The sequence below is a fragment of the Chelonoidis abingdonii genome, chromosome 3 (genome assembly GCF_003597395.2).
Source record: "Chelonoidis abingdonii isolate Lonesome George chromosome 3, CheloAbing_2.0, whole genome shotgun sequence".
NCBI classification, from domain to species: domain Eukaryota; kingdom Metazoa; phylum Chordata; order Testudines; family Testudinidae; genus Chelonoidis; species Chelonoidis abingdonii.
The window spans coordinates 41,909,463-41,931,153 of NC_133771.1; the positions used below are offsets into that span (position 1 = coordinate 41,909,463).

Here is a 21,691-nt window from a genome sequence, read left to right on the forward strand (position 1 = left end):
CACCCAGCAGTCTCTGCAATGGACTGAGGGTAACCAGGTTGCTTTCCAGGTCATTGTCCACATTTCCGTTCTCCTTGCCCTTTGAAGAATGGTTGCCCTGGTGGAAAAAAAAAAAGACATGTAGGGGTAGAGGCATGAGCTCTGGCGGGCTTTCTGTACTTGCTCCATGGATCCACCGCGGGACCCAGCAGGTACAGCTCTTATTGACTGCTTACACACAGCAGCACAACGTTCTGTTTCAGCTGCTGGGCAGCAAAAAACTCACAGGGCGTCATGGATTTTTGTCCTTGACTGTTCACGAACGCAAGTAGGCAGGGCTTTGTTGCCTGTTTGTTTACAGGGCTGGCCTTTTCTATCTACTCGTGGCCAGTCGGTGGGTTCTGCCCCGCACGACTCCCAGCATTGGTGCAAGTCAGTTTGGTTGGGGGAGGAAGATGGGCAAGCTCGTCTAACTTGACAGAGGGCCTTTATGTTGATGTGCCTCTAAGCTGGAGTTCACCCTCAGTTCCGAGTTCTGAATTACCAGACTGCAGTGCAAAACGCGACAAGAATTCTTTTCCTCTCAATCGCCCGTGAATGGGGGTCAGCACAGAGTTACTTTCCTAGGATTGTTAGGAGCTGAACTGCTTCACTTTTTGCAATGCCTGAGGTTGGACCAAAAGTGATGTCAGGAATTTGATTGTTATTCTCAAACCTGTCCTTTAATATAATGTGGCTGCGTTGGTGGTATTGTACTATGTATGTCTACGCACTTGCAGAGAGCTAGAGTGTCTCAATTATCTATACTTGCGTTTTAACCTCTGACTCGGTCTCCAAAGTCTTCCTTGTCCGTTACTGAGCACTGCAAGACTGCACCCAGATTCTTTTGATACATCGCTGTGTCTCATTAGTAAACTGCATCTGGTGAGATTTCCAGCATGATCACAAGTCTCATGAGACTCCGTTTGATATTGTGCACACTGTGGATTGCGTGTTAGGTTCGGTTACTTTAAGTTTTATGACATAATTATGTTGCGTAGGATCTGATTTTTGTTTGCCAGACCGTTATTGCTGGTTAGCCCTATTGTGATGGCAGCTTCCTGGGCTTAAGACTTTATTTACATGCTATCGCTTTTTTTTTCTTTACTTAAAGATACGCTTCATGGCATTACGCGTTTTTTCGTATCATGTGTCTGCACTCATGCTTTGTTTTCATCTCAATTTACTGTGATTAGGTTAAGCACCACTCTTTCAAGTAAAGACAAGGCTTGGTAAAACCCAAAGTAATTCTTGCTAAGTCTACTGACTCACATTGGACATCTCATTGCGTATCTAATGTTGGAATGCCCTTCACACGTGTCTCGGAGGATGCGGATTCCATCCTCCTTCATGGTCGTATAGCCGAGTCAGGGTCCTTAAGAATAGTCTTGTCATTGTGGGCCAGAAAACGGTCGTGCTCCCCGTGGAGCCAAATCGAAATTGGCCGCGGGTATTCTTTCCTTCACGTTTTTGTTCTTGAACACCAGTAATCTGTTCCTGCGGAGGAATAGGAGGTAGATATATTTCTGCTTTAGGTGCTGTGTATGTAGCCCTGCTTAGGCCAGTATGAGGCTAGCTAAAGTAATGGTCAGACTTTGCTAACTAAGCAAGTTAAGCTGTTGGTCGAGGCAGGCTCTGGTTCAGAGCTTGGAGGAATAAGTGATGCAAGAGATTACATACCTAAAAGGTACTGCATAGGCTCAGATTCAATACTTGCAATTCCACACAGATACAAGGAACAGACTGCCTCCCATGACGGGGCAAAAATGGTTAAATGATGGATAGAGTTGTTTGATCGAACAATCTGTCAGGGAGGGTGGCACCTTGATCTAGGGGTCTGCCGCTTATGCGTTTAAAGGTTTACACGCAGTATGTCAGGGTGATGCGTACTTGTTTGCACCTGTGTATAAGATGCATCTGGGGGTGTCTTTGTTCGGCCTAGGAGGCCGTGGAAAGTCCGCCACTACTGGAGCGCGTTTCCACTTGGCCATCGGTACTATTCGTCGGTATGCTCGGTAGACTAAGTAATCTGTGGAGAACTACTATCTGTATCCAATACGTTTGCCTAACCTGGCTGACGTGCCTTCGTAACCTTACTTAGATCGCTGGTCTTGGGGGTTTCTTGGTCTGCTGTGTCGTATCTGGCGGCTGGGGAGCCATGAGGGAACACCGCACGCGCAAGTTTGTTTACCAACATTGGAGAGAGCAGGCACCACATTCCGGTAGCTCTGCGACACACACACGCTCTGACAACGTCGGACACTCCTGATCTGCTGCTGGACATCCCTAAGCATTCGAATTCACGGCACTCAGAACGGGAACTACCCAAACCTGCTGAGCGAATCTGTTCTTGTGGAAATTGTGTTTCTTGTGTAACTGCCATTGTATACAGACAGCCTTTGTATTTTGCGGCCTGGGGCTTAGGTCCCAGACCACATACATGTTGATTCTGTGTTAGTTGAGGTCGGTCTCTGGGTTATGCATTAATTTCCCCCGTGGTCATCCTCTTTTGTTTCACACATCACTGTAGAATAAAAAGTCCCACAGTTTCGAGGGCCATGGAGAAGTTTTGTCTGTAATTATCTTTTACACTAATGCATGTTGCCACTTTTGTACGGACTCCCAAGTTTCTGTTGCATTCTTTCAGTTTAGATTTGAGGACCTTGAATGTGGTGGATTGAGCCCCATGGCGTCTCAGAGATCTATATTTCGTGGTAGCTTTTTGGCTCTTCATGTATTGGCGGGCAATCCATGCATATCTTGCTTAGCGCAGCTGCTCTATGTGCCGAGGGTACAAACTGCACGTCCCTGCGCTCAAGGAGTCGAATTGGCCCGGATTGGTCCATCATTGGACCTTGGATTGTTTGCCTCTACTGATATTGTTCTATTCATAGCAATTGGTTGGGCGGGTCTTGAGGACGTACATTGGTGGCATTTTTGGGATTTCTCATTGAGCAATAGCTTCGGCAGTCTGTTGGGAGGCCTTAAGCTTTAATAGGGTGCAGAAGTTTGTGTGTGGGTGATCCATTACTGTGGATAATCCTTTCTGCCGCCTCACTCTCGTTCGAGCACTTCCACAATCATAATTTACCACACACAAACGGGACTTATAGACGCAAAGCTTCAACCGAGAGAGCTTAGTAAAACACCGCAGCTCCCTTCTCGAGTTATCAAGCTAGACCAGCTTCACCTAAAGACACGACTCAGTTTCAGTGTGGGTGAGTTAATTCCATGGAACCGCCTTTTGAGTATCGGGAGTTGCTAATTAGTTAGACTTTCAAACTCAAGGCACTATGGCAGCAGGATCATACCGGAATTGACGGGCTGAGGCTTAGTTCTTCGTGATGGAATTCGAGAAGTATTGACGCATCTATGCCTAATCATAGTTGGTGGAAATAGTTTACTTGAATTTTCATGAATCAGTGATTTGAACAGGAAACAGTTTCACCTAATTCATGCATTGGTACCAGGGCTAGATCTGGTTTTTCAGCTACAAATCTTTGAGCTGAAGAACTTCTTAACCATAGTAACATACTAGTAAGGCCTTTTGAGCCTAGCTACTATACCTCCTCAGCACTGATGCACACGCAGCAACATTCCCTCCAAGTGCCTTCCACACAGATTGTTTACATGCGAGATTGCTCGGGTTAGGCCTGTTAGGTCGCAGAATTAAATCATCTTCACCAATTGCGGTATAAGGGAAGAAAGATATGCGGGGGCTGGAGGCATTTGATTTATTTGGGAGGGCTGGGGGAATGGTTTTATTTAGTTCGGCAGATGGAGGAGTGAGGGGAGAGATTTGTAGCTGCTTTCAATTCCTGAAGGGGGTTTCATTGGATGGATTCTAGATGTTCCTAGTGGTGGCTGGCTGACAGCAGGTTCAGTAATGGTCTCACGGTTGCAGTCGGAGGTTTAGGTTGGACTATAGGAAAACTTTTCATGGGGAGTGGTGAAGCACTGAATGGTTATGGGGAGGTGCGGGAATCTCCTTCCTTAGGGTTCTTTAAGGTCGGCTTGAAAAGCCCTGGCTGGGTGATTTTATGGGTTGGTCTGTCGTTTGAGAGGGGTTGGGACTGTGGATCTTTCAATCTTGTTTCTTATTGATTCTCGATTTTGTCGCATTGTTTAAGAACAACATATAGCAGTTCGCTTACTCCAGCTGTCTATTTGAGAGTCGATTTTTTCAATTTTTTTTACCGACATCATTTATTTCTTTTTGAGTGGCTCTCTATAGCGAGCTATATGTATTGCCTTTTCATGGGCTGGGTTTGGCAGCTTTGGACGGAGCTCAGCGGAACCTCGCATACCATTGGGATCCGGGGGGTGGTCTTGTTCTTTTGCTGCCCAGATGGCAGTCAGGCAGCTTCGGGGTCGTTTTGCCAGGAGGTCCATCTACATGGGTTTGGTGGCGTTTCTGCGGGAGGTTCCAGTCAGTGGATTCGTCGGGTGTTTCTGCGTGGTATCTGCTGTAACTCCCCGCTGGGGGGCCCTTTGCAGTACTACCTGTTACCCAATCCCGGAGTCCGGCAGACTCCATAGGGCATGCCGCTGGAGGCTGCCCTCACTGTCCTTCCGAGCGCGGCAACCACCCTGTGGCTTGCCCAGGCTGCACGTGCTTGCTGCGCTTGGTGCTGGTCCGCCCTGCTTGGCCCTCCCATGTTCATCTGCCCAGGCTTATTTTGTCCGATGGCATCCTTGAAGACAGTTCTCTTGGCCTGGGCAGGACTCAGTTGGAAGTTTAAGTCTTAGATACTAAAGCCACAGATACTAGCAGAGATGTGTTGGTCCCTTCAACAATGTTTTTACTCTTCCCTTTGAAGAACACGATTTGTGTCTTATTTGGTTTCTCGTTTCACTGCTCCACCTGTCCTGTTGGGGGAGACCCCTCGAACGCGTGGATTGAGCTGGTGCTGGGGGTAGCTGCCGTGTTCTATTGCCGAGTGTCTCAGATTACTTGCCTTAGATGAATACGTTGGACTTAATGAACCACGCATAATTCCTTTTGCTTAGGAGGAAAAGCTGTGGGTTGTGCAGACTCTTGGTATAGTAGAACAACCGCTACCTAAGGTGGGAAACTATGAATATTTGCTTTCTTTTTATTCCCATTTTTTCCCCCCCCCCTTTTCCCCCCCCTTGGGATTGGTCCTTCCTGACACTGAGCCACTTTCCAGACTCTGCTTACAGTCCTGTCTTTTGTCTGTAATATGATTCTTTTATTGCTAGAGATGCCGTGTGTTCCAGGGAACATTTGCAGGAGACAGGAGATATTTCCTTCCTTCCCTCCAGGGCTGCTTGCTGCTCCGCCTCATACACAGCCAATGGCCTGGAGACAAGGTACTTGAGGCAGATAAAACGGCTAGATCCGCCACGATCCTAGCCCATACAGTGATGTCTCTGAGGACGAAAGTATTGGAAGTTTTCCTCTCCCCACACTTCCAATTGCTTTAGCAACGTGCTACTACCTGTATGTCTGCTCTGCGTATTTACTCTGGGCCTCATGTGTTTGTATATATTTTGTGACACCCTCTTACCAACCTTCTTGTGTCTGGAAAGGTTGATCTTGAAATCAGTAGCTTTTATAAAGGTGGATAGGAATGGGGAGTGAGGGATAGATAATTATAGGAGAAAGGGAAGCGCTGACAGGAGGCAACTGTTATATGTCGACCATTCAGATGTTTGACAAGGTGGCCTCCTTCTCCAAAAATGTTATGACGAGACAAATTCTTGTGTGTAAGGGCACAGCTCCGCGACTCAGCAGCTGCACATCTTACGTCAGCCCTAGGTCTGGGGGCTCGTGAGAAACTACATAGATCTTTTCTTCCATCTTCCACCCATTGTTGTTGAAGGGACTATTTAAGCTGGTGTATTCTAAGGGTGCATCGACGTTACATTACCAAATTCGCTCATTCATGGGATGTTGTCTGGTACTTTATTGCCTCTAGGGCTTCGTTTGAATCTCCACTGTATTTTGTGGTTTTGCAGCATTCCATGAATGCCTGTTCCTCGGGATGTCTTATTCGCCTGCAGTTCTAGCTGAGGACGCAGGCTGATTACCTACCCTATCTCCCCTCAGTTCTCTCTAGTCCCTCATTTCCAGAGCTATTGTTGTAGGTTACGCCTCCACTTTTGGCCGCGGGATCCCCCTGGATATGAGCAGGTCAAGCGTTTTCTTCGCTTTTGTTTTTATTACAATTCAACGCTTTTCTACAGATTGTGGGCAGATGTGACAGCCAAGTTTTCAATTTTATATATTGGATCTTAGCCTATAATGGAGGAGGACAAAATCCAACACTTTAACCATCTGCAGCGTGGATTTTTATTAATTTAAGATTTATTCACTACTTTTCTTTCTGCTGTTTTGCTACCTTTTGCTCTTATGGCTGATTTGTCTGAATAATACATTAACTGTTGGAAGGGGATAGTATTACACTTCTTTTAGTTCATTGCATTAGTCTTCAACTGTGTGGCTTGTTGTCATTTATGGAACATGTATTACTAAAGATGTTCTTTGGATCTAATTAGGCTTGAATGGAATATGCCGATTTTTCATCGTTTTTCAGAAGAATATGTTGGCATAATTGCTTTTGTTAATTAGGATGTACGAAGATTAAAGCCTCAGTGCTAATTTGACATAACTGGATACCCACCGACTTGTGTTTATTTGCGCTCTCTTTCTTTCTATTGATTACGCCTCCAGGTGTTGCGGCTGCAAGAAGCAGTTTTAATCTGAATTCGAGAGTCGAGGAAAAAGCTGATTTCCTAGGCCCTTGGACAGCAACGAAATGTAGCCTTTTAGGTAGCAGTTGCATTCTGAATGCAATGTCTCCCATTTGCATGAAGTTGTTATCCTCAGCCGTCGGCAGGTCTGCCTGGAGCGCGCACTCGACTCTGGACTTCCCCCAGGGCCTTCGACTGGGCAGATGGTAATTAGCGTAGGAGTGAATGATTATTTACGGTGCGAGAGCCTGATGGACCGCCCAAGCCCTGGCGATTGATGTGCATGGAAACCAAGGTTTAAGATCGAACTTCCTGATAACTCCCTCTTTTTTCATTTTCATCGAGATGTGATAAGTCCATTCATGTGGGTGAGGTTTGCTTTTTTGTGCTTGGTGGTTTTATTCCGCTCGTGAATGCTCTCAGCGCCGCTGATGCCTCTAATTATTTGGCACATTTCGTACAACTATATAGGTGGGCCAAGTTTAACTGGGTGCACCTAGTGAGGTCCTTTAATCACAAATGGGCTGATTTCGAAGTCCTCTGACTCTGCAATTCTTAATCACAGGCGCTGCGAGATACTGCCGCTGCACTCTGCATTTGTACTTGCACCGTTTGGCGGGACTGCACAGAAACTTGCCCTTGCGATGTTATTAGGTTTCTTTGACTGTTTGGTGGTTTCTGTATTGTGGTTCATAGTTGTCTGCCTTAGGAATTGGGACCCGCCACAAGAGTGCTAATTATTACTTAGTCAATCTATGCTCATGAGCGCGAGGATCTGGCTAAGGTATTGATATCATGGAATTATGCAGTTTACGCCAGACTCTTTGCATTCACTGACGCTATGGAGATTTACATAGCTGGGGACCTGGCTTTGGATTGATGCCAATGGAGCTATCAGATTTCTTACCAGCCAGGATCTGGTCCTTTATTCTCCCTTGTTTTGCGACGGACACCACACCGTGTACAGTATTACGCGATAAACAAATATGGAGGGCTTTCTCTCTTGGTTTTTCGTTTTCTGTGTTCTCGTCTCCTACTCCCTTTCTTTCTTTGTGGCCTCGTTTGGAGCCAGTCGTGTGCTGCAGGAGTGAGAAAGAAAGCACGTCCTGGCAGAGAGAGTGCCATGGCGTGAACATTTATCTTTCTGCTTTGTGCTGCCTTCACGGGCCCAGGCATCTTCAAATGTTGTTTCTTCCCTCTTTGGATTTGCCTCTCCTTTCACCTGGTGTGATGTTTCCAATTGGAGTGCTGTAAAACTTCCTGCATATTCTGTTTTATATCTTCAGTGAGGGTGCCTTTTCTCCCTCGTAGGATCGTTGCAGTCAGTTCTGACAACCGATTGTCGAAGAGCTTGCATCCAGTGGCTCAGCTTCTTCGGTACCTTTCCCCTCAAGGCAAAGAAACCCCAGGCGACCATGGGAAGGACTCCACGGCAGCTGAGGAGACACTCGCAGGATTTTTAGGACAGCTGTCCCCCTTGGACATACATGTCAGAACTGTTCAGTAAACATGGACCAGACTCGGTACTGTATTTTGGGTCTGTTGTCGTCTTTGGATGATGGCTGCACGCCTGTGGAACAGGAACGTGACTGTGGGCGGAAGAGAAGTTGAGGATTCTGGGCAAAGTCAAGTGTCTGCGTGTTCTCTCATCCTCGAAGGACCCAGATTTGTACTTTGTTCTGCAATGCGTTTCCGGTATCTGCACTTTGAAACTCTGGAGAGTCTGGCTGAACGCTCAAATTAGTGGCATAGCGACATTGTGATTTTCCTGTCTTAACGTGGCATTGAGAGTGGTTAGGCAAGTGTAACCCCCATAACGGGGCAGTTATGCAAAACTGCTGGGGGGCAGGATGAGGGAAGAAATGGGAGTTTTTGAGCTCCGTCAGTCGTGATTGACTGAGTCCTGAGGCTTACCCGCCCTTTTGTGTCACTGCGATGTTCTTACAGTTTTAATACTTCCTTAATCTTCATTAGATCCTATTCAATTCTTTGGCCTCCTTGCTTGCTAGCCGCAGTTGGCATCCATAGTTTAATTATGTGTCAGTTTACTTTTCTTGTCTTTTATTCAGGATTTTCCCCTTCGTTCTTGTTGTAGCAGAGTGCCTGATTTTCCCGTTCAGTACTGTGCTATACCCACGACCTTCATTCCCTCCTCCTAAAAAGCGGCCTATTTAGGCTTGTCTCCGGCTGTGTTGCTAAGGTTGGGAGTGTAACATGCTGTTTTGTTAGCACTCTTTGTGGCAAATCTTCCGCTCCTACTGACGGGTGTTTGCGTTGTCGACAGAGGGCGCTCTTGCCAACCGAGCTGTTTACCAGCACTTGCTTGCATGGCAACTTTTGTTTTGGGTGGTGGGCGAAGGCTTTTTTAAGACCTGTGGACGACAAAGCTTTGTCGTTCCAATTGGCCGGTAGACAAGCGTCACTCTCCACGTTTCATTTTCACCACGCCCGTTTTCTAGGTCTCTTTATGTCTGCTATCCTTTCTGAAAATCAACGTCTATCTACTGTTTCGAGCAGGTGTGATCCTACGGCTCCTTCATTTACACAAGCCTCTTTATGACTCCAGCAGGACTGAGGTGCGGGTTAGGTAGAGGGTCTTTAAAGTTCTGCGAGCCTTTCTATTGCTCCCCAACGGTTGTAAGTGGTCGTCGTGAATGGATCAGTCTGGGCAGGCAGCTCTGGAGCACCCATTATCTGGCATTTGTGAACTGTAGCTGCAACCATACCCTACTCCATGCCTGACGTCTTGCAAAGGCAATCCTCTTCTGGAGACCAGGTTTCAAAGAGAAGAGTGATGACGGTTTGCCTGATGAATGGGTCAAGCTGGTGTATGAGAGCTCGTGCAGCTTGGCTGCAAGGTCACCCTAAGCTGTTATGCGGAAGCAGTTGCTTACACTTTGATTAGAAGGCCTCGTCCTGATCTGGCCACACGTCAAAGTGAGTTGTCTGCACTGTTGGGCATATCTCTTCTGAGCCTGCAGGAGACCAGCATATGTGGCAGCCAGCCCACTCCGCAGCAAAGTAGCAGGGCTCTCAGCTTCCGGCTGGAACTGTCCCCCAGGAAGCAGCAGTTCCACTCCTCCCTCTACTGCACTGGCTCGTTCTGGCTGAAACAATTCCTCAGTGCACACGACCTGCGGATTGCAGCCCTGGGCTGTCGAGCTGAGAGTGGACAGCGTAAGGAAATTGCGAGTCCAGAGGACTCCGCTTGGTGGGTTCTTGCTCTCACCCCCCAGAATTCGCCCTGCTGTGACTCCGCTTGTTGGGGGATTTTCCAAGGCCGGGCCTCAGCCAGCTTTTGAAACGGCAGCTTTACGACAGTTCTCTACAAACATCCATGAGCAACACACTCCCTTTGTCACGTGAGTCATCCCAAGCAGCCAAGTGGATGGCAGAAGACTCGATTCTAGAATCTATGATCGACCTTCTGGAAGCCAGAGTCCAGTGTAGAAAGCTATTCTCAGCTTTCACTGGGGGTGTGTACTTGAGGCCACCTGGGCCCTCCCGGGGTTACGAAGTACTCAGTGAACCAAAAGACAAAGGTCAAGGTGACTTTCAGCAACAGGAATCGTGGACAGTCGATCTGAGCTGCTGGGGGTCCCAGGCGCCCCATGAGGCCCCCGGGTAAACCAGAAACCCCAAATAGGGGTTCCCATAAGTTGACACACGCGTCGAAAGGAAATCCTCCACAAAAACATTTCTCCACTACCCCGGCGACCCCACGCCTATACAACTCTCCAACCACCCACTTCCGCGAGGTCACGCTACCATGAATATGCCCCGACTACCTATGGACCCATACTCACCAAGCGCAGCCCACCTGCCTTGCATCCCACCTGTATGGCAGACCCCGATATTCATGTCGGATGACGCTATTCTTCCCCCACTGGGGTCCCCCCGGGAAGGTTTGGCTTTGGGGAGACCAGAGTGAGCCAGGCACTGGAATTCCTGGCTGGTGGCAGCGCTATCAGATCTAAGCTGGTAATTAAGCGTGGGGGTTTCCTGCTAGCATCTCATTTTCTGAAATCTAAGGTTCAGATCTGAGTAGAAAAGCTATGACAGTGCCCAGGAGTGGTGTATAATTTTCCCACTTTACTGCATGGGCCTCGAGCTAGCTCTGTGTTGTACTGTCAAAAGGAACCTCTAGATATTGAACCCAAGAAGGGTTTCATAAATAACAACACTTCCAGTCTCTGACCAGAAATGCTCCCTGTCCTATTTGCATCCGGTAGTGGTAACATGGACACATCGGCATTGATATAGGTCTGGTTTGGTCGTAAGTAAATGTGCAGGATTCTAGACTGCCCTAGTACTCCTGAATGTTTGTTTACTTGCCATGTGTAGTTTGCAAATCTATTGCACATCTCCTGTGGAACATACAGATCAGTATAGGGTTCCATTAAAGATCTCTTGCAACCTCCAGCTACTATGACGCTTGATGACCTTGCAAGAATGTCATAAGATCTGCAATCATTTTATATAGTGAATAAAATAATCTGAATATTGTTTCAATACAACAGTAGGAATAACAAAACACACGCAGCTGAATTTAGCAACCTACTAAAAACTTCGCAATCTTTTGTAAAATAAAAACTGTTCATGTGCTGAAAAATTACAGAATAAGCTACATTTACGCTATCTGGTTAATAGATGGACTCTATTCTAAATGCTATGTATAAAAGCTAGTTTTTATTCAGCTGGGCTGAAATTCACTTTACCTGCATACAGGTTGAGTCCTAATCACTGGTAGCTATGAAGAGCCTTATTTGAACCTCTGCAGCAGGTGAATTCCACTCTAGCTGTCACCAGAAAGTGTGCTCTTGGGAACTACTGCTCAGGGCCATCTCAGTGTCACACTTGTTGGCATCTAAAATTAATTCTGCAATCATGAAAGGGACAATCTCAGGTTGTTTAAGCCCCCAAATTTAGGTTCCGTTAGTAGAAATAAATAAAGAAAAACTAATATGAATAGAAATCTTAAGAATCTTTTAAAAAGCAAGAACCCGAACACGGCACCATTTTGTCAGGGCATAAGATACGCAAAGTGAAACTAAACCTGAAACGAGACTAACCGGAGCTTGGCCCGCTCCCCCCGCTGATTCGCAGCCAGCGTCAGCAGGAAGCAGCTCCAGGCAACACCGAGAGGAGACTCGGTAAGCAGCAAAGCTGGGGGCTGGGTGGAAGGGGCAGAACGGGGACAGCTCAAGAGTGGGGGAAGCTAATTGGAAGGGAAGCAAACGGGGGGAGGCTGCTCCGGAGCCGACCCCTCCCCCCCCAATGCTTGAGCTCCCAGTGCTTCCCAGCAACCGTCCCTCCCCAGGCGCTCCCGCCCCACCCGAGTTAACCTGTGCACTTCTGTCCTCCGTCTTCAAACATCTTCCCGCTGACTCGCTCCACAACCCGGATCCTCACTCACCTTCTCCAAGCCCTCCCCCCTCCCCTTCTGCAGGGCACATGGGATAGGCTCCTGCCGCCAGGGGCGGCTCCGTGTATTTTGCCACCCCAAGCAGGGCAGTCAGGCGGCTTTCAGCAGGTGTCTGTGGGAGGCCGGCTGGTCCCTTGCCTTTGGCTACCCCCTGCCCTACTGCCGCTGAAAGCGCAGACCGGCGGACCTCCCGCAGACACGCCGCCTGACTGCAGCCGTCAAGCGGGTGCCTGGAGCCGCCCCTCCCTGCCGCATCCCCAGCCGGGGAACACCCAGAGAGGGAAATCCGTGAATGTCACCGCTGAGAAATGTCCCACACCAAGCTGCGCCAAACCTAGCAGCTCTGAATTCAATTAACAAGGCGAGGTCCCCTTCGTATACCACAGTCCAGGCACGATACAGCCAACACACGTGTGTCACACACACACTATTTCTCTATAGGACACACACACGTCCTGCATAGCAGGATGTTGGAGGGGTCTGTCCTTCGGTTCCAGCTCCCATGTTGCCACCCAGCTCAGTGGCTCTAGCTTTGCACGTTACATTTTTTGCATCCTAGCAGCTGCAGCTGCCCTTTTGCTCAGTGCAACGCAAAACTTGGCTGCAGCACCAGCGCAGTGTGGCTCCTGCCCTGCAGGATTTAGCTCCAAGGAGAATTGAGTGCCGCCGGGGGGGTATTTGGTGCTCCACTTCCACCTCCGGGGAGGGGGCGACGGTTTACTTCAGGGAGAAACAAAGGAGCAGGAGAAGCGGTAAGTAACATTATTGCGTGTGCGGGTGTCTCTTCTTGCTGTGGTGAGAAGCTGGGGCTCAAGGCGGTTGCAGCTGCTTCTGCAAAGAAGGAAGAAGCAGCCAGGACTTCACTATTTTAAAAGCAGTCTGCTGATCGCTGCGGTTGGAAGCACAGAGCAAAGCACAGAGGCTGCGGGGAGAAAGTGCAGAGCAACTGAAGCTGCCCAGCCACTAAGAAGTACCTGTCAGAAGTACGTGTAAACATGAGTGTAGCTTGCGGCACTGATTACACTGAGTGTTTTTTCACACCCCTGAGCGCAAAAGTTGCAGCGCTTTAAAGTGCCAGTGTAGCCATATTTTTAACTACAGTACCCACTTCAATGTTTAGGGTGGGTGTAGGAGAACCTGCATATGGTTATTTCGTTGTTGTTTTCCCTCCTGTACTGATTCTTTTGCAAATATTTTCTGTATGTTGTACTGGTCCTTCTTGTGAGGAGGAGGAAGTGGGGATTAGACAGCGTTAACTGAGTACTGGTTTTGGTTCAATGCAGAGTAAACATCCTACTTCCAGGCGGGAGCGGCAGCAGGGTTTTTGGCGCCCTAGGCGGGGGTCCTTCCGTGCTCCCGGTCAGCGGCAATTCGGCGGTGGGGGGGTCCTTCCGCGCTCCCCGTCTTCGGGGCACTTCAGCAGCGGATCCCAGAGCACAGAAGGACCCCCCGCTGCCAAATTGCTGCCGAAGACCCGGAGTGCGGAAGGACTCCCTGCTGCCGAATTGCCACCAAAGGCCGCAAAATGCCACTCTCCCAAATCCTGGTGCCCAAGGCAACCGCCTAGGTCGCCTAAATGGAAGCACCGGCCCTGCTTCCAGGGTAGGGTTGCCAACTTTCTAATCACAGAAAACCAAACACCCCTGCCCTGCCCCTTCTCGGAGGCCTGGACCCAACTCCCTCCCTCGAGCCCTTGCTCTCCCCCACCCTTGCTCACTCACTCATTTTCACAGGGCTGGGGCAGGGGGTTGAGGTGCAGGAGAAGGTGAGGGCTCCGGCTAGGGGGTGGGCTCTGGGTTGGAGCTGGAGATGAGGAGTTTGGGTTGCAGAAAGGGGCTCTGCGCTGGGGAGTCGGGCTGAGGAGTTTGGGAGGGGAGTGGGGGCTCTGTCTGGGGGTGCAGGCTTTGGGATGGGGCTGGGAATGAGGGGTTAGGAGTGCGGGAGGGGGCTCCGGGGCTGGAGCCAAGGGGTTTGGAGTGCAGGATGGGGTGCAGGTGCAGAGTCTGGGCAGTGCTGACCTCAGGCGGCCCAGGCAATTCGCGGCGATGGAGGAAGTCCGTGCGACTCCCGGGAAGCGGCCTGCATGTCCCTCCAGCTCCTATGCAGAAGGAGATGCAGAGCTGGCACTTGGGGTGGCGTTTGCGGGCAGGGGCAGTGCACAGAGTCCTCTGGCTGCCCCTCCACCTAGGAGCTGGAGGGATATGCCACTGCTTCCTGGAAGCTGCATAGAGCCAGGCATGGAGCCTGCCTGCCCCGCTGTGGCCTACCAGACTTTTAGCAGCTTGGTCAGCTGTGCAGTCCGGAGGTGCCAGGCTCCCTTTTCGACTGGGCATTCTGTTTGAAAACCAGACACCTGGCAACCCTACTTCCAGGAGGGAGGCTATTTCTTGAAGTCAGGGGAATTTCACACAGCGTGGATGTAACTGTGCTGGTGCTCAGGGGAGGAGCTGAGTTGGAGAGTATTTTGCTTCCTCTGTCTTTCTCTGTGGGGAGTTGAGAGAGGAGGGTTTCTGGGACTTTCTGTTAACATCAGTGTAAACTATGATGATGTTAATGGCCTGATTCCCACCTGCTTGTACATAGTGTAGTTGTATACATCTGTGAGTGAAAAATGCTACCAAAATTAGAATTCTTAACTCTCTCACTGGTCTTAGATGCAAGGCAGTGGGAAGGAAGGGCCAGTGGAATTACTGGGGTGTAAAGGAGAGCACATTCAGGCCCTCTGAGAATATAAATAAGCAATATTCCTTTGCTCTCTAGCTATTAGGATGCTATCCTTTTTTTCTGTTTTTTATTCTATTGAGGAGTAGAGAAGGAAAGCAGGCATCTCTGTAGAAGATTTTTACCTCCTAACAATGGCTTCCTCTTCTATCTCCTACCAGAGTTCCCAGTCAGACTGTGTTAAATTAGTTCTTCCCCTGGTCATAATGATGGGATGTGCTATGTCCAGCAGTCATGGCGATCTAGTCTAATGCATCAGCAAAATGGACCTGTGACATGGATGTTTTAAAACAAAAAAGAAAGAAAACGTTCATCTTCTTTAAACCACCTCTTATGGAGAAAGTTTTAATTAACCTTGTGCCCCCAACCTTGAAAATTCTAGGCTATACAATTAATAATAACTGTGATGGTGAAGAGGCAATAGGGAAGTTGTTTCTGTATGTTCTACCGTCTTAGTTAGCTTCAGGAATAATAAACCTTTTAGAAAGGTTCAGAAGTTGACTGTGTAGTTCTATTCACAAGATGATCCTTTAAGCCCTTTCTCATGCAGGTAGTCCCGTTATCTAGAATAAGATTTTGTAGTATTAGTCCCTTTTTTTTTCTTCTTTTTTTTTTTTTTGGTGTCTGATATTCCAATTTGCTAGCAAAACAACATTGTTGAGATTCCATCTGAGATTTTTTCCATTCGACTTATCCAGAACACTTTGTCCAGGTCTGGGAAAACACTTTGTCCAGTTCCCTGGAATCCAAAAACTCAGTTCAAATCTAGGCTTGTCACTGAGGTTTCTTTACTGATATTTCAGAAAGCTGTATCTGAGATGATCAGTCAGGTGTAGTGGGGGTAGGTTAGGGAGCGTCACAACTCCAAAGTACGTACCGGTAGTTATAAATCAGATTAGATACATGTTCTAAAAGAGGCTAACATATGTGTATTATGTTCTACACTGTATCACAGGCTTTATGATTGGCTTGCTAATTGTGTGAACCAGGTCCTGTATAGATTGTGAGTAAGGATACGATTTTGTCACAGTAAAATTAAGCCAAATTCGCAGAACAGTCATGGTAAAAATGTACAAAGTCAAGTTATGGTCACAGCAGGACTGAAGCCTGAGCCATACTGCACAGGGCTGAAAGCTGGAGCCTGAACCCCGCCACACTGGGGAGAGGAATGCACAGACAGAGCCCCGCCAAAGTCACGGAGATCAGTTAAAGTCATGGAATCAGTGACCAAACTGTAGCCTTCATCATGAGCTGTCCATGCACTACAAACAGTGCTAGAAAGCTGCAGCTGCAGCTGCAAGCTTATCATACTTTACTCATTTTTTGACTATTTCTTCATCTATTTGCTATTTATTATTTACAGGGCACTTGTGAATTCATGCTTTGTCCATTTGCCATTTGTCCTGTTTCCTTATTTCTGTTTTTCTTTATGCATGAAAGGCATACAAATGTGCTCACCTATGATGCTGCATACATAGTTAAAACACCTCACAGAAGAGAGAACTGTAAGAAGCAGGGCTGTCTTTTTGTACACTTCGAAAAGTTTTCATTTTTCATAATATGACTTAATACAGAAAAAGATTAAAAATTTCTAATTATAACAGACAAAAAGTATGTAGCAAAAGTTCTGTTAATATAGACATATAATAAAGAAGAATGTTTACACTATTACTGATTTTCTTTTTATTAGACAAAATAATTGTGTGTACATGTACCATAGAGATAGGGCTCAATTCTCATTTACATTTAGCCCACATTTTTCTGCTCCAACAGTTCCTGGCTCCTTTTTACTTCCAGGCAGTGTAAAGTGGCCTTAGTATAACTGAGAAGGAGGCCCATAGTGCCTGGTTTGTTGCAGCTTTAATCTGTACCCTGTAAACTGGGCGTGTACGTTTGATTCCTAAAGATTCACAGATTCCTAAAAACTCATGTCTGTGTTGCCTTTTAAAAGTAGTGGCAGAGAGGCTCAGAGCCCAAAGCTTATGCTATGGTGCTAAACCAGTGGTGGGCAATCTGTGGCCCGCAGGCCACACGTGGCCCGTCAGGGTAGTCCGCTGGCAGGCTGTGAGACAATATTTACATTGACCACGGTTCGCCATTCCTGGCCAATGGCTGGTGCAGGGAGCTCTTAAACTCACCCCTTCCATGGATTTCAGAACCCAATATCCAACTGGAGCCCAAACATCTACACAGCTGTTTTTAGCGCTGTAGCAGGAGCCTGAGTCTGTAGCACAGTAGTGCAAACCTGAGTCTGTACATCACAACTCAGAAACTCACTGCTGTGGGTTTTTAAATACTGTGTAGACATATCTAGAGGGCTCTACAGGTGAAAAATGAAGGTTCAGTGATGCTTAAACATGCTGTTAAAGAATTGTAAGCCTCAGTTGAGGTTGTGTTTTTCTCCCTTTAACACTAGCCTCTTTCGTTTATGTCCATAGGAATTGTTTCTGTTAACACCTGAAACGTTAACTTTATTAAAAGTAAAAAACATTGGTCATAAAACAAATTTCAAGTGTTCTGTGAGGGAGGTGTGGGAGGGAAATGATCTTGGCATATAAGCTGGTGAAGGATTGTTTTAAAAATGTGTTGTCAGTAGTGTTAGCAAAGCATTTCAGCCAGACGGGCTTCTGAGGAATGATTTATAAAGCCAGACGAAGCCTTGAAGAAGCTAAAGAATAGTGTATAGTCTACATAAAAACCATTAAGGAAAATGAGAAGGAAAAGGTATTATATTTTTACATAACTAGGGAACAAAAGGTGAATGTTTTGTGACTGTAACATCCATTGCCATTAATAGTTCTGGAAGTAAGGAAACAGGGAGTGTCTCTCTATAGCTCATCTTCTCTTTTATGTTCCTGGCTGAGACACTGAAGGTCAGTTATCAGTAGGGTGACCAAACAGCAAGTGTGAAGAATTGGGATGGGGATTGGGGGCAATAGGAGCCTATATAAGAAAAAGGCCCCAAAGTCGGGACGGTCCCTATAAAATCAGGACATCTGGTCACCCTAATTATCAGCCTTGACCAGGTTTTTTTATATCAGTTCTAAACTGTTGGGAAATACTGGTGGAAACAGTAACAAATGCTAAACTGTAGTGAAACTAGCTAGCTTTCCTAAATGGGGAGATCACACACACACACAACCATTCTCTGCGAGGATTGATTTATTTATTATTATTTTTTATTTGCAGATGGGTTTCTGCTCTGTGTAACAACCCAGGCTCAGTAGTCTTATAGTAGACCAACGTGTGAGTAAGAAGCTTCAGACTCCTTCCAGATATTTTGAAGTACAGAAGAAGAAATGAATCTTGCAAATGATGGTGCAATGTTTAGTGCCATTTATGACTGGGACTATGTTCTGTGGGAAGTTCGTTTGAAGTTAGTAGCAGCTGGTTTTTTCATCTACCTGGGAGTATTTCTTCTAGCTCACTGGCTGTCCTCGTGGATCAGTGCCAGTTATTGCACTTTGTCAGCAAAGCAGAAGATCTTCTGGAATATGGATATCACACGTGGCCTGTTTGCAGTTCAGAGTTGTGGAGCTGGGTTGTGGGCCTTGCTTATAGATCCAGTTTTCCAAGCCGACCAAGTGTATGCACAGAAAAAGTGGAGCTGGTTTCATTGCTTAATAGCCACTGGGTACTTCTTGTTTGAAAATGTAGTTTTTCATGTGTCTAACATTGTTTTCAGGATATTTGATGTGTTCTTGGTAGTTCATCATTTATTTGCCTTTGGTGGGCTTCTTGGTCTGATAATTAACATAAAGTCTGGACACTATCTACCCCTGATGGGACTGCTACTTGAGATGAACAATCCTTCATACTGCATATCCTGTATTCTTGCAAGGGTAAGAACTACTGTATTGATTATGGGAGAGAGAAGTTTCCCTCATAATCCTCATATTGCCTTCTCCTCAAAACAAATCAGCAAACAAAGAAATATTGGGCTCTAGAATGGCAGATTAGTTCTGGGGTCAAGAAGTACATTTTTCTTCCAAACTTAAAGTGATGTGGCCATTGGAATCCTCAATTATAACACCCTAACAATAATTAACTGTTGTCTAGAAAATCTTTTGACTTTTTTTACCCATTTTGTAGCAAAGAAACAGAAAGAAATGTTAAGAAATTAGTTTACAGACTCACTAGTTGGGATCTAGTGCACAGGAGCAAAGGTTAGGTGATTTAAATTCTATTTTTTAAAAGATTTTTTATTAATGACTGAAAATAGTAACATGAGAATGGCTGATCAGCTCCAACAAGCTTAATATAGACCATTACATATCTGCTGGAGATTAAAATATGTCTATATGTGCTTACACACAAATGAGTGTTTATGTACATTATGTATATTCTATGGATGCAGAGGGAGAGAGAATAGCCTAGAAGAGAGCTGCCATGCTTGTAGGGAGAGAAGAAATCAGCCCTGCTTCCCAAACCATAATCTGTTCCAAGGAGTATGTCTTAGAGGTTTAAACTTAAATCCTAAAATATGCCGACTCTTTAGAACTACAGCCGCAAGTCCTGGCACTATCACCTCAGCCCTTCGCATGTAGATGCTAGAGCAGTTTGAGAGTCATGGTCTCAAAACTTCTCAGATCCTGTTAACCCTTGTGCATTTTTGTGACATATGCTTTATTTTGATTGTTTTCATCCATCATCAACTGGCTACATCTGAGTGATGCTATACAAATTTTGCTATAGAAATGTGCAATCTTTTAGCATTCTAGAGAAAAAATGATTGAGAGAATGTTTGTATGGCAGTTTACACTAAACACAGCAGGAAAACTAAATATATCTATTTCTAGAAAACACTGACTGCCTTATGTTGAAGCTGCAATCTCATTTCTCTTTCTTTGTTGTTGTCTCTTCCAGATTGGCTATGCTCATACCCTTTTTTGGAAGGCAAACCAATGGGTACTGATCCATATGCAACACTGCCGCATGGTCCTTAGTTATCACATGTGGTGGGTGTGCATTTCCCATTGGAATGACGTGGTGGAAAATCTGGGACTTCCATATTTTATTGTTTTTTTCATGGGTTTAAGTACACTTACATTAATACTTAATCCATACTGGATATTCAAAGCGACTCAGCGGCTCTTTGGTCCAGTTGACAGAAAATTTCCAAATACAGCAGTGAAAAATGCATCCTGTGAAAATTTAAATAGTGACACATTCCAAAAGAAGAGGATATAGTTCTGCAACAGTTATTAGGGTTTCAGTAAAATATGGCCAGGAGAAAATGGTGCAGGTTTACTAGCAAATCCATGGAAATAGAATTGCTTACAAGAAGTCTATGAATATATTGATCTATTTGCAGTTTGCTATCAGTGTATTATACTCATTTATCAAAAGTGTTTTAAAATTGTTGTAGTCTATCTTTATAATATACACACACTCTTTGACTCCATCAGGATTGATGCCAGTAATTTTAGTCTGGGAGCATAATGCCAGATTGGCGTATGATATTGAACCTATTGGTTGCCAAATAGTAAATATCACATGTGTAAAGTTGCAGCATGGAGCACAAGTCGACCTGGTTCTAGTGACCTTGCAACAAGGACATCACACAGAGAGCCAGAGTGAATGATTGATGTGTGAGTAAATGTGGAGTGGTCTTCGTTGGGAACCAACCCCCAGCCCATTCTGAAACACTAATTAGGTAAAAATTAGTAACCACACCCCCACTGGGTATGCTTCTAAGACATGTGACTCCTTTGAGGAAAGAGAGTATAAGAATCAAGCAAAGTAAATTACTGTGGCTGGGAATCCTTAATTGATGCTTGAAGAAGCAATGCTGCTAGACAGAGTAGCCAAAACTCTGCACCATGGGCTCAAGTAGGACTGTGAACGAGAGGAGCTCAAGGCAGCCAGGTCTTGCCTTGAGGGAATCCGAGACAGACCAGAGGACTGAGAAGAACAGACCAGGAGAGAAAAAGCCATCTATAAAATTGGTTACCACTTTCCATGTTTGCCAAGCAGGAACTGCATGACGCTAGCGCAGGGCCAGTTTATGTATGTTTGTGAAAGAGAAACTCGTTAACAGGAATGTATAGCTCTTAATGTCTCACATAGTAGTTGTGTGCTTAATATAACCCTTTACCATTTCTGTAATTCCTTCTCAATAAACTGCTGTGTGTTGCAGATAATTACTGTGCAGGATGGATTTGATTTACGTAAATCAATTTGATTTAAAGCATGATTTAAATCACTAGTCAGAAGGACTCGATTTAATTGTGGTTTTCTATCCAAAAGTGCATTATTATTGGTTGTTATAACCTTAATACATGTTCTTCCCAAGTCAGAGAGATGTAGGTTTCATTTTTAGAAGGTACACACTATACATTTTTAAACGGTGATTTATACTGAAAACTTTTCAGATTAGTTTTACCTCTATATCAGAAAATGAATGATTGTTTGGTTATTTCATTTACCAAAGGTAAATTGGGAAGTGAACTATCTCCAGTTCAACAGGTTAATCATTAATATTTGGAGGATTTTCTTGCCATGCTGTATTAGGAGGAGAACACCACCAGAGAGACATTTAAGTTGTTTTATTTAAATAAAACAGCAATGTTAAGTGTTCTGGATTTTTTCTTCAGCAGCAAACATATCATATTTTAACAAAACAAGCATATGTCCCTTGCTTCTGTGGCAAATTGCCGGTACTGTTCTGCTGGGTCTCACGCTTTCTCTTCTTTGGGGTAGGTTCAGGGCGCTATTGCTTGCCTCTGAACCAGTTCTTAATCACTCCCCTAGTGTCCTTGGAGGAGGGGAGTGGAGAGGGAGGGACCTAGGCCCGCCCTCTACTCCAGG

General features: G+C 45.9%; 1 protein-coding gene and 1 long non-coding RNA gene across 3 annotated transcripts in view; one reads left to right on the forward strand and one right to left on the reverse strand.

Annotated features, from left to right (window-relative positions):
• Nucleotides 1-12,453, reverse strand: part of LOC116835420 (uncharacterized) — a 13,753-nt gene extending 1,300 nt beyond the window's left edge. The window contains exons 1-2 of the long non-coding RNA XR_004376182.2: nucleotides 12,081-12,453; nucleotides 11,454-11,614 (exon numbers count right to left, since the gene is read on the reverse strand). This is a non-coding gene — a long non-coding RNA (uncharacterized LOC116835420). The remainder of the gene's footprint in view (nucleotides 1-11,453; nucleotides 11,615-12,080) is intronic.
• LOC116835417 (protein CLN8-like) lies at nucleotides 11,798-20,277 on the forward strand. 2 transcript variants are annotated; one of them, XM_032798245.2, is made up of 3 exons: nucleotides 11,798-11,888; nucleotides 18,071-18,723; nucleotides 19,748-20,277. In XM_032798245.2, exons 2-3 carry the CDS (start codon nucleotides 18,181-18,183, stop codon nucleotides 20,069-20,071), a joined length of 867 nt encoding a protein of 288 aa, XP_032654136.1. In that variant the 5' UTR covers nucleotides 11,798-11,888; nucleotides 18,071-18,180; the 3' UTR covers nucleotides 20,072-20,277. The 2 variants fall into 2 exon arrangements, with proteins under 2 accessions (XP_032654136.1, XP_032654137.1); XM_032798246.2 differs by lacking the exon at nucleotides 11,798-11,888 and adding an exon at nucleotides 12,704-12,912.
• Nucleotides 20,278-21,691: the final 1,414 nt, after the last annotated feature.